Source organism: Dreissena polymorpha, chromosome 1 (genome assembly GCF_020536995.1).
Source record: "Dreissena polymorpha isolate Duluth1 chromosome 1, UMN_Dpol_1.0, whole genome shotgun sequence".
Lineage (NCBI taxonomy): Eukaryota > Metazoa > Mollusca > Bivalvia > Myida > Dreissenidae > Dreissena > Dreissena polymorpha.
Window position 1 is genome coordinate 128,793,571 of NC_068355.1, and position 15,988 is coordinate 128,809,558.

The 15,988-nt window shown below is 35.9% G+C and overlaps 1 protein-coding gene across 1 annotated transcript in view; it reads left to right on the forward strand.

Moving 5' to 3' along the window:
- The first annotated feature begins 334 nt into the window (after positions 1-334).
- The window catches only part of LOC127849510 (clustered mitochondria protein homolog), a 52,613-nt gene continuing 36,959 nt past the window's right edge, over positions 335-15,988 (forward strand). The window contains exons 1-6 of the mRNA XM_052382115.1: positions 335-436; positions 8,031-8,230; positions 9,115-9,286; positions 9,883-10,026; positions 11,159-11,271; positions 11,859-12,013. Coding sequence (XP_052238075.1) covers positions 8,045-8,230; positions 9,115-9,286; positions 9,883-10,026; positions 11,159-11,271; positions 11,859-12,013 — 770 coding nt within the window. The 5' untranslated portion in view covers positions 335-436; positions 8,031-8,044. The remainder of the gene's footprint in view (positions 437-8,030; positions 8,231-9,114; positions 9,287-9,882; positions 10,027-11,158; positions 11,272-11,858; positions 12,014-15,988) is intronic.

Sequence of the window (15,988 nt, forward strand, 5' to 3'; positions counted from 1 at the left end):
TGGTCACAAAGACAAAACTGGCCAGGATCACGGTAAGTGTTTTTACTCTTGATGTTTCTATCAATTTAACAGATATTAATCACATAAACGCTGAAGGTCATACATTTTCAAGTCAGCTGTGCAAATGAAATGGACGCACATGTCAACAATGACTGTGTTTGAAAATATTTATATGCAAACACACAGATAACTGTTATTGGCAAAAATGTGTGTGCTGAAATGAAATGAATTAATTTTTCATTTAAAAATCATATATAAACGCAGTTATTGTATAAATCCGTTAAATTAACAATAACCGACAAGGTCAAATTCGAATTTGCAAGTTATGGAAACATGATTCTTACGCAATAATCGGCTGCAACAATACTGTATTCACATTTCTTGTGCATATAAGTAACAGAAATATTTACCTCATCGTGGATACAGCATACAAACTGTAAGTCATATTATTTGATATTCAGTGATATATGTAGCAAGGTCATATACAATAGATGAAGAATAACAAGTTGCTGCCCCTATCGTTTTGTAATATAACAGGTAAGCTTATATATTGATAATGGCTATACTATATTACAAAACAATAGGGCAGTAACCTGTTTTTGGCTGTCTGGTTAGTGCATTGGTTCGTACACACGCTTCTCACCTACGTGTATGCAACCTGGGTTCAATCAGTGTCCAAGGCGCATGTGAGTTTGGAATGTAGTCACCATACTGGACTAGTTCTTGAATGCTCTGAGCTTTTATGAGAACATGCGTTAAGCTACCTGGAGGGTCAATAGCTGGGAGTTGGATTGTTGCAACATCATACTGGACATGAAGGGGTTTCCACCATGTACTTCCATTTCCCCAACCACAGAAAAAGACAACCCAAAGTTGAATATATTTAAGTAAAAAACTAAATATTTAAATTGCAGTTGACAGGCTTCCTGAAAAGGCCAGACCGCTGGTCATGTCCGGCAAAATCGTCTATGAGTGGCCAAGTTTCTAATATCGCCGGGTCCTTGTGACAGGCAAAAAAAATTATGACTTAATACCGAAATGTCAAATACTTGCCAAAAGAACGAAAACTCCCCCATTAAAATCACCATTTTCTTGAATTTCTAGCCTTTTTGTGATTAAGAACACTAATGCCTCACTAGTTCTTAAGAGTGCTCTCCCTTTGTTGTTTTTTCGACAACGTCAATTTCATTGGTCTGACATATTACTGTGCCATATCAAAACAATCAATGTGAAGCAAAACTGTAAACATTTAAACGGGATTATGGAAACATCACAGTTTACTTCGGAACCAAGAATGCTCATGAGCAGAGACTTGTTGAAATCTGCGAGTTAAAAATGTGAGTTAAACACGATTCTTTTCAATCCCCAGAAAATCTTCATAAATTAAGCATGTTGATGTGAGGCCTTCTTGTCCCCAGACATAAATCTGATATAATAGCCTATTACATGCATCCGATCCCTATAAAAATATATTTTCCTTTGAGTCTGACTAGAATTTAAAGCTGTTGTCCATCATACACTGTAATCACTAGAACACGCAAGTGTTTTGTTTTACTTTATCAAGTGTACTTATACCCAGGCTGCACATTGCAATAAATATGAGTTAAACTTAACTTAATTACTCAATTATAAACTCATGATGTTCGGTCAGTTGAATTTTTGTCCGGACAGGCTAACTTTTTTATCAGCCTGTCCGGTTGACAGGCATTTTCGGGGCCTTTTCAGGAAGCCTGAGTTGAAATTCAGAATTTGTCCCAACTTTTGTGAGTCTAGAAAGCAAATTAGATCGCATTGGCATTGTTGACATGGTGTCCGCCTAGCGATCAGGACACGGTTTGAACCCCACTGGATTTGTTCCTTCGATCTCGCCCAAAGACACCAAGTACTGGTTATAGTCCCAGGAAACGGACTCCAGAGCGTTTCAATTTGCCTAAGGTTTTCTATGTATAAGTACACTGTACTGGGAATTTCTCCAGGGTCGGCTATAATGTACCCTCAGGCACAGAAGGACCTCAATAACTACGAAATAGAAAAACACACCTGTTTTTCAGTTCATCCTATGCCAGGAGAAATTATTTCACTTATTATTTGTAAAATATATTTTTGGCTGTGAAGTGTATCAGGGCTTAACACTAACTTTGTTTTCAACTAGCCCATTAGGGCTTGTAAATGCAGAACCTACTAGCCCTGACCAATCTTTCATGTGCCCTGACCCAAGTATATCAAAACCTTTATATTTATCATTCAACTTGTATTTTCTTGTGTGTAGAGATGCGCAATTATGATTATGATGAGCCTTACTAATGCTAATGAATTCAATATTCATCTACTTAAGACATCTATTTGTAATCTTCACGCCATTTTGGGAGAAATTTCCTTTTTTTCCCTCATACTTTTTCTTACTTTCCTCCTTCCCTCTTCTTTTCTTATCTGAGAAACCCCCATCCCCACCCGTAAAGCCAAACCTTTGACAACAAATGGTAAGTTAAACTCAGGTTTCGCAAAATAACGTGTTACGGAAGTCGTAACAATTGTACAGGGTTAACTCTCTACTAAAAGCCGGGATCGACCATTAATATTAGTTTTGCTAATTGAATTGCGTAAAAAAGAATGTCTAATCACTTCTAATCAATCAAACAAATTACAATTATTTAAAATTGATAAATAACTAATAATTGTATAGTAACTTTGTGTTAATGTCGAGTTGCCCTCATCCACCCCGGACGATCCCGGCTTTTAGATTATAACATATTTTTATCGAGAAAACACGTCACTACGAGGAAACCAATCAAAACTGTATCTAGCAGAAATCCGTTTGAAAATAGGTACTGACGTGTTTTACCAGGAAAACTGCCGGAGATTTTCTGAATTATCGGCCTCTTTTTGATTGCAATCAGGGGGTTCCAAATCTATTTTGAAATACAATCCGTTTGTTGTCTCCTACTTCACTCTGAGATTTAATTGTCATCTGATCGTACTGTATTTAGATTGTTGCATCTTTGAAAAGCTTATTTAAAATGCAGTTTATTGATATAGAACACATAATCCCTCCCAAAATACACACTACCAGTCGGGCATGTTCCTGGGACATTGGCTAGCCCAGACCTAGGTACAGGCAGTGAATGTCATTAGGACGTGCCTTAGTGTTAAGCCCTGTGTATCTTTTAGTGACTAAATTATATTATATCTTGATATCATATTGTCTATTTTCTTTAAACTGATTGATTTCTGCCAAAAATAGTAAAACATGTAACAGCCTATTAATAGTTTCAGTTGTTTTATTTTTATAGCCATCATTACTTCTGTTAATGTGCCTTTCTATATGAATTATCAATATTAAACACAAAATTGTTTTTATTAAGGTTGTGGTATTTAACATACATGTATATTATTAGATCCAACTCTTGGCTTATGATTCTGATCTTGTGGCAAATGCTTGTTATTAATGTGAATCATTAGTTATTTTATTACATTATAAATACCGGGTATTGTGAATGACTTTTTGTAAACAAAAATGTAATACAAAGATATATTTCACTGCTTTATGTGACTTCTTTCAGTATTTTTAAAAACCCATAAACACTAAAAATCAAGGAATGTTTCATAAAATATTTCAAAAAACATAACACATAAAAAAGCAATGTTTGTTATAGCAAAACCAAACTTTCAACGCTAGATGTGGCCTGGTAACATAGAAAGAGCGTGATACAAAATGCTCTTTTTTATGCCCCCGTAAGAAAGATTGGGGAAATATTGTTTTTGGCCTGTCTGTCTGTCATTCATTGTATGTGTGTCCCAAAACTTTAACCTTGGTTAAAGTTTGATAACTTTTGCAATATTGAAGATAGCAACTTCATATTTGGCATGCATGTGTATCTCACGGAGCTGCACATTATGAGTGGTGAAAAGTCAAGGTCGTCCTTAAAGGTCAAAGGTCAAATATCATTGTATTTTTCTCTCCTAAAACTTTAATCTTAGTTAAAGTTTGGTAATAACTTTTTGAATATTGAAGATAGCAACTTGATATTTGGCACGCATGTGTATCTCATGGAGCTGCACATTTTGAGTGGTGAAAGGTCAAGGTCATCCTTCAAGGTCAAAGGTAAAAAAATCAAAACGGAGCAAAAGGGGGCATTGTGTTTCTGACAAACACATCTCTTTTTATCTTTTGTGTCACATTGTATTCAATTTGAAGTTCCGACTAGGATATCAGAACATTTTCGAAGGAACGCAATATTGGCTTCAGGCAGCTTCGGAACCTCAACATAGTTCTCATGAATAAGTCCTTCTTCCGACGCTGCTCACAGCCAGTCTTTTAGCTCATAAATGTTCAGATATTGTGAAGGGAAATTAACGTGGGATATATATTGTTGCATAAAAAATAAAAACAAGCATTTTTTGTCATGTTAAATCTATGTTACCATAATGCATACGTTAAAATTTTGGCTATTGCAATATGGAACATTTATATTTTATCCCCACGCTCCAAATTGGAGCGGGGGGATTATGTGGTTATTTCCGCTGTCTGTCCGTCCTGGCCACTATCTCCTCCAACACTATTGGCACTAGAACCTTGAAACTTAAACACATTGTAACTTAAAACGTATGTGCGACAGTGCACCATTTGGAAATTTGATCTGGCCCCTGGGTCAAAAGCTGCGGCGTGGGGATAGGCGTCGGCAGAGGCCGCGCCATTTCTTGTTGTGGATTTACTTAACGAAATATTCTGTGAAATATTCGTTGATTTTGAGTTTTTATTTTACTTAAGTAGAAATCTGTGTAATGCACAAAAATGTGTTTTCAGAAATCTGACTTTAAAAGCTGTATATGTTATTTGTTTTAAATCTGTATTTTATACTTTCAGTATCTTTAATATAAAAACAGTTAAATTTCAGTTTTAAATAATCAATTCTGATTAAAAGAAAACCAATAAAACATTTGTGCAGCAATTTATTAAAATATAAGACATCAGTCTTGCCACAATTAACGGTTAAACATATGCTTAGATAGGCCTTTATCTTTTCCTACTCAGAACCAAAGTGAAAATCCTATCTGCAAACATCATAACCAGAACAGCCAGCGAGTAACTAGCAGTATGTTCAGGTTTTATGCTGTTTGCTGCTCATCAGTATTTAAGGGTTATAAATGATGCCTTTAAAACTTTGTTAAAAAGGTTTTTAATTTAATTTAACTTTCTAAGGGACTACAAATACCTAAAAATTCATTAAAAGTGGCAGTGTTTTTTTTCACTTATCGGGGAATGGTGGCGGGGCCTGTCCAATGGGGAAAATATGCGTCGTTTTTTAGGAAAAGGGGAAAATAAAAAAATCACTTGTTTATATGTAATGATATTTATTATATTAATACACATGTTTGTATGAATATAATATTCACAGCTGAATGTCTTGTCCTTTTTCTTAAAATTAAAATACATATATATCAATGATATTTTCAACATTAGTTTCAGACAGTTCAGCCTTCATGCACAGTCTCAGTTTTCTTAGCCATTTTGAGTCTAATTGGGATCTTTTAAATCGATAAAATGGCAAATTTGAGCAGTTTTTATCAATAAAATGGACCAAATTGGAATGATTTTATCAACAAATATTAACTCAATATAGATACATCAGGCCTTTTCTTGGCCATTTTGGGAGAAAAATGCAATTAATGTGAAAAGTCCACTGATTTGGGAAAAACTATTTACCGTAATACAACTCTTTATAATAATTCAAATAATATAAATTATAGTTATATACTTTGTTAGTTGTTTATGAAATAAATTTGAGATATATTTATCATGATTATGAGACAGATCTTTCTAAAAAAAAAAAATGTTTTTTTTTTTTTAACTTCTGGAGGGGATTTTTTTTTACAAAATGGGGGGAAAATATATACTCTTTTTTTTTTGGGGGGGGGGGGGATGGGGCCGAATATTGGCCCCGAAATTGCCATAAAAACACTGAGTGGTCATGGGTGAAAGAATTGTTGTCATTTAATGTTGCTCTTGTTTGAAGACTTGTATGTTAAACGTGTCAAGCAGGTCATCTGTATTCATTTCAAAACTGAAACAGTATCAACTTGTTCATGCTGATTGTGTTCTTATTCATGAGACTAGTCATATCAGTTTACCCCTTGATTTTATCAGCCCTTACATTAATCCCTTTTTTGTAGTCCACAACCTGTTTGGCAGGTCAAAAGGAAATAGTGTGCCGCATGATCAAGCTTGTATGCTGAATCAGGTTTTGTAGGTAAATTGAGTACTTGGTAGAAATTTAAGACCACAGTTCTCTCAAGTAAAATGCAAACCCAATAAACTGCAATAACAGATGGACTGGATGATTTTAATTAATGATGGTAGTCTCTTGATTTGCATTCAATGTAAAACTGAGTCTACCTTTGCTATGTTAAATCTTTGCAAAGGTGACAATGCATAAACCAAGCTAATTTTATGCATACAATTTTTAAAACATTGCATATTAACACAAATACGGACTTAATGAGTAAATTTCATTTACCAAATTGTGTTGAGTCACACAATTTGCTTGTTAATTGCATAGTTTTAACAATATTGCAAATAAATTTAGTTTTCCACATACAGTTGCCAGGGCCAAAAAAACCTTCTTCGCAAGGGGCCTCTTTTTCTTCCCCTTAACCAAAAAGGCCCTTTCCCCTACAGAAATTTCTTTAAAATCATGCATTTTTCTCTAAATTTCCAATCTTCCTCAGTATTTTTCATTCCCCAATGCCAGAAAATCGTGTCTTTTTTTCCGCGCAAAAAAGGCTGTTGCCCTTTCCCCAAAGTTGGTGTTTTGCCCTGGTTGCCTTTTCTCACCTTTTCAAATGGGAAGGTTTGATTTATTACAATCTTAAATTAAACAACCCAATTTTACAGCTGATCTTGATATCATGTGTAGTTTTGTTACAAAATTGAGGCACTTTCTAAATTACTTTGCAAGTCAAGACAATAACTGTATAACAAGTATATGATTTAATGTACATTGAAAGCTCTTTTAACTCTGTTCTTATAAAGCGTGTTCTAAGATGAGTCAGTTGTTGTTTAAACAATATCTAGTACTAAGCAGCTTATAAGAGGATTTGACTTTTGTTCCTTCGCATGATAAGGAGATGTGGAGGATTGACAACAGATGTGGTTTGTGACAAACAGAGATGTTGTTTGCAACAACAGAGTTTCTGTTTGGTTTAAGTAGAGAAGATCTTTGTAGACACCTGAGACCCAGACATAAATCCCAGTTGTCTGAGACCCTGTAACAAGATTTCAAAGGGCTTAATATAATGTGGTTTGGTATTTTGAATGCAATGAATATTTAAAGAGTTCAAGGAAATAACAGTTTCTTCTGTTATTTGGCATGCATAGTACATACTTTAAGGACTGAATTTGATCATATTCTATACAAATTATAATGGTTGACATTTTAACCATGTGTTTTGGCGTACATGTAGCTGTCTTACCTTGGTTTGGATCTTTATTGACCTGTCTTGTGGTTCTTTGGTCACTGGTCTGTCAATTGAGTCGTGTTCTGAGAAAACTGGGCATAATGCATGTGCGTAAAGTGTCGTCCCAGATTAGCCTGTGCAGTCCGCACAGGCTAATCAGAGACAACACTTTCTGCTTGTATGGTATTTTTAGTTCAAGGAAGTCCCTCCTTACCGAAAATCAAGTTTAGGTGGAAAGTGTCTCCCTGATTAGCCTGTGCAGACTGCTAATCTGGGACGACACTTTATGCACATGCATTAAGCCCAGTTTTCTCAGAACACGACTCAATTCATTTGAAGGTTTCTGCAATTGGATTAGACTGTGTGAAGTATCTGAAATTGTTATTTAAACCAACTGGAAGGAATAATTTTAAGCACAGTGTTGGAAGATATTTATTGTCTTTCGAGAGTGTGGTGTGGACTTTCAATACCTTATAGCTGCGGTTTCAATAATATGTGCACACTGGATTTTAGTTTGAACATTTAGAAATCGTTAGTTATTAAACCTTTTTAATTTGTTTTTCTTTTTCTTTTAGTGGAAGTAGTCAGAATGACCGGCGAATCTGGTGACGTGATGAGTGCCGAGACAAATGGAGAGAATCTTGATGTAACAGGGGAGACAACCAAGGAAGAGAAGGAGGGAGATGAAAACAAGGAACAGGAAGTGGTCTTGATTCAGGACACTGGCTTCAACGTGAAGATCCTGTGTCCGGGTGTGGAGGAGTTTGAATTGCCAGTAAGTTAGGAGCTGCCTTTTTCACAGTTTTGAATTATGTATTGTTAGGGATTGTTTTATGTTCTCAATTCATGAGTCTAGTTATTTAACTTTTGAAAGAAAAATGGTCTTGGCTTCAATTGGCTAACTCATTGAACTATGTTCATGATCTGCAAGGATATATAACTTTCATAATTAAAACTTGAGTATGTCATTTAAACAACGCTGCCAGAAGTCAGTCACGCGTTTTCTTGTTAATGTTTAGATATCGTGGGCCTTTTGTGGCAGGAAATTAACTTTAGATATTGTCGCGCAAAAAATAAAAACGAGCATTTTTTATTCAATAAACAGATTCGAATATTATGATTTAAAAAATCTATTTTACCATACCACAGCTAGCGTTAAAAGTTTTGCTATTGCTATAAGGAACAAAAAAGTTTTATGGGTAAACTTAACAAAATATTTTGCAAAATATTCATAGATTTTGAGTAGTTATGTAAATTGTTACTTGAATCCCAGTTTTTGTGATGAGTACATTGCATCTGTTGCAGAGGTCTTTTTTATGTGGTATTTATGACATTTGGAACCCTCAATTTCCACACCTTTATATGGGTAGTTCTCTGTGAAAAAAGGGGTTTATTGCATGTGTGTAAAGTGTCATCCAAGATTAGCCTGTGCAGTCTGCACAGGCTAATCAGGGACAAAACCCTATTCTTTTATGATATTTTTCATTTAAAGAAAGTCCCTTCTAAGCAAAAATTTAGTAAAGGCGGAAAGAGTCGTCCCTGATTAGCCTTTGCAGACTGAACAGGCTAATCAGGGATGACACTTGATGCACATGTATTAAACCCCCCTTTTCACAACCCTTATACAAGGAGGCTCAACTGTTTTTGTTTTGCTCACAGGTGAGTTCCATGGAGCTGGTGCAGGAGATTCACCAGGTGCTGATGGATCGGGAGGACACCTGCCACAGGACGTGCTTCTCCCTGCAGCTTGAGGGGCAGACACTTGACAACTTTGCTGAGCTGAAGACCATTGAGGGACTCAAAGAAGGCTCCGTCATCAAGGTTGTAGAAGGTATGGGAACCCTGGATGATTGGTTCTGTGTGTGCACTATGAAAACACACACTTCAATACCTTTGTGACATATATTGACGAAAAATTAGAATGTCTGACAAACAATTCGGTCCTCACATTGTAGGGATTTGGTTTAACTTTAACATTTTCGGGGATCGGGGTGGGTGGGATGGGGTTGACAAGGGACAGAGTGTCCGCTTGCGTGCAAAATGGGCATTTAGTTAATATTGTACACTGTACACTATATAAACCCTTTTTCCCCATAAGAAGCAAAGTGAAAAAGGCCTCTTAAAACAGCATAAAACCAGAACAGCCTGCGAGTCACTCGAAGTCTGTTCAGGTTTTATGCTGTTTGCTGCTCATCAGTAACTTAGGGTTGGAAATGAAGCCTTTAAAACTTAAATTTAGTAAGAAAGGTATTTGATTCAATGTAACTTTCTCAGGGACCACACATGTGTCAAAATACGTATCTAAGTGGTAAAGAGTTAAAGACATATTAAATTGGTAAAGGGTTTGACCTGGATTTTTCAAATCGAAGCTCATCATATCTTTATGTGCTGGTATTACACTGAAGTGTTGCTCTACTTTGTTTCCAGAACCATACACTATCAGGGAGGCCAGGATTCACCTTCGTCACATCCGTGACCTGTTGAAGTCCGTGGACCCTTCCGACGCGTACAATGGTGTGGATTGCAACTCTCTGTCTTTCCTAAACATCATTACTTCAGGGGATATACTGGGTAAGGGTCACATGTTATGATTGTTTGGTAAACATTTTAAAGAAATGTTATAAACTTAATGTGTCTGTTTACATGGTACAGTGTATGTCTCTATTGATAACAAACTAAAAGCATGAAAAGCTCCTAGTCATATTCTAAACCTAAAAAAAGTTAACATTAGTTTAGGATGTTTGTATCAATGGAACATCCATCTGCACAAGGTCATTTCTAAACCCACTATTTTAAGCTTGGCTGTTTTCAGAGAAAACCCGAGGTATTGTCATAGCCAGCTCGTCGTGTTGTGTCGTGTCTGTCGTTGTCCGCGTCGAGCTAAAACCTTAACATTTTGTCAAGGTTTTGAACATTGGCTCTAAAATAAAAGTGCTTCAACCTTCAACTTTGAAACTTCATATGTAGCTGCACCTTGATGAGTTCTACATGCCTAACCTATTTTTGGGTCACTAGGTCAAAGGTCAAGGTCACTTTGACCTCTAAAAAAATTCAAAAAATTCTGACAAGCTTTCATTTAATCAAAAACTGCACCCGCAGCCTAGCGTGGCACCCGTTATGAGGTGCTCTTGTTATATCAAAGCTCTCAATGTACGGTCAAATTTCAATTTGTTACAACCATCAGGTGTCAAAGAATTGTTACGCCCCCGGATCAAACAATTTGGGGTATATTGTTTTTTGCATGTCTGTCTGTCTATCTGTGGTGAAAGGTCAAGGTTATCCTTCAAGTTCAAAGGTCAAATATATGGCTTCAAAGCGGCGCAGTAGGGGGCATTGTGTTTCACAAACACAGTTCTTGTTCATATAGATAAACATTGTTTTATATGGAACCAATTTGCATGAATAGCTACTTAAATTTGAAATGTTTCTAAATATTATAATCATTTCTGGCAAAAATTACAAAACACAAAACGATTCCTTTAAATAGTAAGACACCTAATGCTGGGGAATTTTAATAATTATTTATATTTATTATGATAATTGCAATAACATGTATCAATTAATATTATAAATTTCAAAACTGTCTAACTGGAACTGTTTTGTGAACATAATATCATAAAATTAAAATTGTTGTTTTATTCTTATAGGCGATTTGTTATAAAATGCATTATATTTATACATTTTGCTTCACTTTCATTCACAGAAAAGAAATCAAGCAAATCTGGCTCTATGGACTGCACCCCACCAGAATACATAATGCCTGGCTCCAAAGAAAGACCTCTCCTGCCTCTCCATCCCAATGTTGCAGAACTGAAAGTGAGTTATCTCCCATTTTTAGCTTGGCTGTTTTCGGAGAAAACCGGAGGTATTGTCATAGCCAGCTCGTCGTGTCGTCCGCCGTCCGCGTCATGCTAAAACCTTGACATTTTGCTCTAAAATCAAAGTGCTTCCACATATAACTTTAAAACTTTAATGTAGATGCACCTTGATGAGTTCTTGCCACACCCATTTTGGGGTCACTAGGTCAAAGGTCAAGGTCACTGTGACCTCTGAAAAAAATTCTGACAAGCTTTAATTTCTTCAAAACTTCACCCGCAGCCAAGCGTTGCACTCGTTATGCAGTGCTCTTGTTGTATTTAAAATACTTAAATTTAGCTTACCTGAGCCCAAAATGGTGGTGGGTAGCGCTCATAGTGAACTTTTGCTATAACCTTTTATCTATAGTTAGTCGGCCATTGTGCGTTGTCAGTTTCTCACTTGTAAACACTCTAGGGGTAGAATTGCACTTCTGCATGAAACTTGGTCCAAACAGTTGTCCCAATGATATTTCAGCAAAATTTGAAATGGGGTCACAAGATGCACTTTAAGTGAACAACATGATTTTGTTGTTGATTCTTCCCTAGACTCCAAACTGCGTAAAGATTCTTACACCGAGTGGTTGGAACCCCCCACCTGGAAACAGAAAGATGCATGGAGACCTGCTATACTTGTATGCTGTAACGCTGGAGGACAAGAAATACCATATCACTGCCTCAACAAGGGGTTTCTATATCAACATGTAAGCAAAATGTCAAGGATCTATGGCAACTTACCTTAGGCAAAACAAAATTAATTGTGTGGTTCGGGTAATCCGACTCTACCTACGATTTTGGTCCCAGCCCTAATTTTTTCCGGCTTTCGTTATAAATCATCTGATTTTACATGTTTTGTCCATTTCTACGCAAAAATAATGGATTTTGCCAGCGTTTTGATGAAAATCTTTTACGTTGCTATGCGCACCTGTCGCTTACATCATTTTTACAAGATGGCGGACAATACAGAAAATAAATTGTGACGCTCGGCAAAAAATGGCAAATGATGATCAAATTAACGATGGAGATCATACATTTAGAATAGATTAATGAAATGCCTGTGATAATCAACGATGTATAAAACGTTTAAGATACAAATAACATATTTATTAGTATTTTACTCAGTGGATGTGTCAATGAAATTAGTGTTTGCAAATTGTTAGCGTTCAGTTTACTGGTTAAGTTAAAACATCTGACAAGATTATCGTTAGAAAACAGAATAAGACAAACATGGTTTCACTTATATGTTAGTGGATCTATGTATAATCCAGGGTTCTCAATAACTTTTGAGCCAACAGGCCAAAATGTGAAACGAACAGGCCCATTAGGGGGGTCCAGGGGCATGCTCCCCCGTAAAATTTTAAAATTGAGCACTTGATTTCCTGCATTTTGGGCCATTTTATGGCTGTTTTAAAGGGGCCTTTTCACAGATTTTGGCATGTTTTGGAGTTTGTCATTTAATGCAATATTGATAAATGTAAACATTGGACAGTGCCCGAGATAAGCTGCGTATCGGCGTTTTTCACCCTATTAAAATGTTTAAAAACGCATCGAAATTCAATATAGTGCGTATTGAAAACGCAAACAATTTGACTTTTACGCTTATTCTTAAGATTTGATGCGTACGATACAAGTCTCGATCGAAAATTCTTTGCTAAATTTTGGTAATTTTTCATTGGAATAATTATCGTACCGCGGCGAAGATTTTATTCATTCGAAAGTTAGCAAGCGCCTGGATGACAGAGAACCAGAGCAGTCGAAGTTATTCAAACACTATACGGACTTAATTTCATAGCAAATTAAGGGTCTGACTAAAATAGTTACAACGTGAATGTATTTGTAAAGCGTCTGTACTTTCAGTTTCTATACTGGTGCGTAATAAAAATGTCTAAGCGAGGTCGAAAGACGTCCGCGATTGTTAGCTAAATATATGTCGATCGCAAACTTTTTCCAACCAATTACAAACAACCGAATCATTTGTGTTATCAATTTGTTAGAATCTGTGTATGTAGCAGTTGAAAGTAGCGAGTTGACATCCAAAAACATGACGGAAAGCCCGTGATTAGAACTAAAAAAAAATGGCAAAAGTGGAAAAAGTCATATCCCTGGCCTGGTTAGAAATTGTTGACGTTGATGGGACAGAACAAAAAGTTGAAATGTGCATTCTGCACATAGTCTGTATAACAACAGCACTGATTTTAATGTATAAATATTAATAACTTATTTCATCCTATTTAAAAATTGAAATCACCCTATTTTTCAAAATCAATGGGTGAAAACCCTATTACCCAAATAATTATCTGGGGCACTGATTGGATCTTAAAAGCTCCAGTAAAAAATCAAGAATAAAATTTTAGAAAAGGAAAAAAAGTAGCCCTCAGCAGGGCACTAACCAGTGACACATGGTGTCCTGGAGTAAAAACCAATTAGACTGCTCGGCCATCCTTCCAAGTATACATGCAAGACATATTTTATACTTTATATAAGCAATCTTCCTAGTTTCACAAAATTAAGCAACAACAACAGATTTTTAGGGTCAATTTTTACGATTTTGACGTTTTTTTTGCACAAGGTTCCAATTGGGACGTTTTATTCTGATAAGGAAAAACCTTCGATTTTGGATTGGGAATGGGGCCGAAATTCGGTTCTACAGGAATGGGCAGAAAAGGCCTGATTGTCTGTCTACCTTGCACATTTTGCGTGACACTTCTAGTTTGAAACATAACTGTATTAAAACAAACTTTCACAACAACAAAAACTTTGCATTAACACAAAAAACACAAGCAATCAGGAACAAAAACTCACCATGTGATAAAAAGAACATCAAAATATTTGACTGCGTTTTTACCGATTCCAATTAGCACCTTTTCTGTGTTGTTGTTGTTGTTGTAATGCGTTAAGGGAGATAATCAAGCGACGTCTTTGCTTACAGGGACCGAATTTAACCTATTGAAGCACTTGCACTTTTTTGCAAGTTGATTTTTTCACTTGCATAATGAAAATCAATTTTGTATTTTGTTTATATATTTTTATTTAAAACAATACATTTCTTGTACCATATTGCTTAAAATTGTGCATTATATGTTGGCTACTTAAAAAGCATAATCATTGGAACAAAACAGTTATCTCAATAATTAAAGGCTTGGACACACATTCAATATTCAGCAATTGTGACTTAACACTCAAAATTGTTTAAAAGAAGCTTGAACTCCAGTTGCCATTTACAAGGCTAAATGCAACCTTTTAAAATTTCAGCAAAAATTGTTGCGATTATTTTCCTCTGAAAAAGCAGATGTTTTGTTGAAACTTACAATGCTCCTTTAATTCAGGAAACAAATGCATTTATTCCGTGAACATTGTCCATGATTGATGAGCGTTTTCGATCGAGCAGACGGAAAGATTTTTAGCAAGGTTACGCATGCGCAATTAATTTCCTTCTATATTACATATAAAATAGTTGAAGTTCGATATCAATTTTTCCCATGATCAAGCGCATACCCACTATATCATCATACATAATTGGAAAGATAAATGCATAATCTTTTGAAAAAAATGCATGTCATGAAATTCTATGTGTGCTAACTCAAAATATTTACCTTAGAATAGGCAAACCGGTTTTGACAGCTGTGCAGACAACAATTTTGGGCTCAAATAGTATGACCTACTTTCAAAGCCGGGAACCATCAACACAAAAAGTAGAGCACAAAAATGGCTTTTTTTCTTATTGCTTACAAATATACCTTCAAGTTGATACCAAAACTAACCATTTGCAATGTATTTTACAAATCCTAGGCAGCATGCACTCAACAATGTGTGCTAAGTATCAAACTGACTGCATGTAACCCTAAAAACAGGAGTTCCGGTTTTGGGTTATGTGACCTAGAAAGTCGGGATCGCCGAGACGCTTTTTAGCCGCAAGCACCAAGCGAACCATAGCGTATACCAGAGTAGCTCCCTTGAATCATACAACAACAACACCAACAACAATGGTGGCCGAATGTGTCAATGCAATTCCTTAACACTTAAATCGTTTAATTTAAGCAAGATTTTGATGGTGAAAATGGGAGTTGTAATTATAGAAAGTAATTATTACTCAATACTTAAAGGATTTATGGAAAAACAGGTTTGGGCAATCTGAAATTTCTACTGGCAGAAAATTGCAAGCTTTATCTTTTTCAACTCGCAATCCATAAATCTCGCTTGCATTTTGCGAGTATGCGAGTTAAGTTTCGTTCCCTGGCTTAATAGCAATATGGAGGAAAATTTCCGAAAAGGCACGCAAATTTCGAAAAGTCAATTGCCGATTTTCCGAATCTGAGCGATTTTCAACCAGCCAAAATCTGATTTCAAACGGCCGATTCGGCTGGCTGCCGGCTCTTATTGAGAACCCTGATTATCAGATTCATATGCATATATTGCTTTATTATGCTTGTCCTGCTGTACCTGAAACAGCATGGAACTTATATGGACATTGCAAGGTAAGTTTATTAATAATAATTATTGATCCATGTGGTAGGATGGTTCAATAACTGAATGAAGATGTGTCTTAGAGGTAAGTATCATGGAATTATGGGCATTTTCTGTAACAAAATGACAATGTATGGTTAACAAGATATATTAACACATTATGGTCATTGCAAAAGCATGTGAGCCACCGCAAAGACCAAAAAAAAAACCCGACC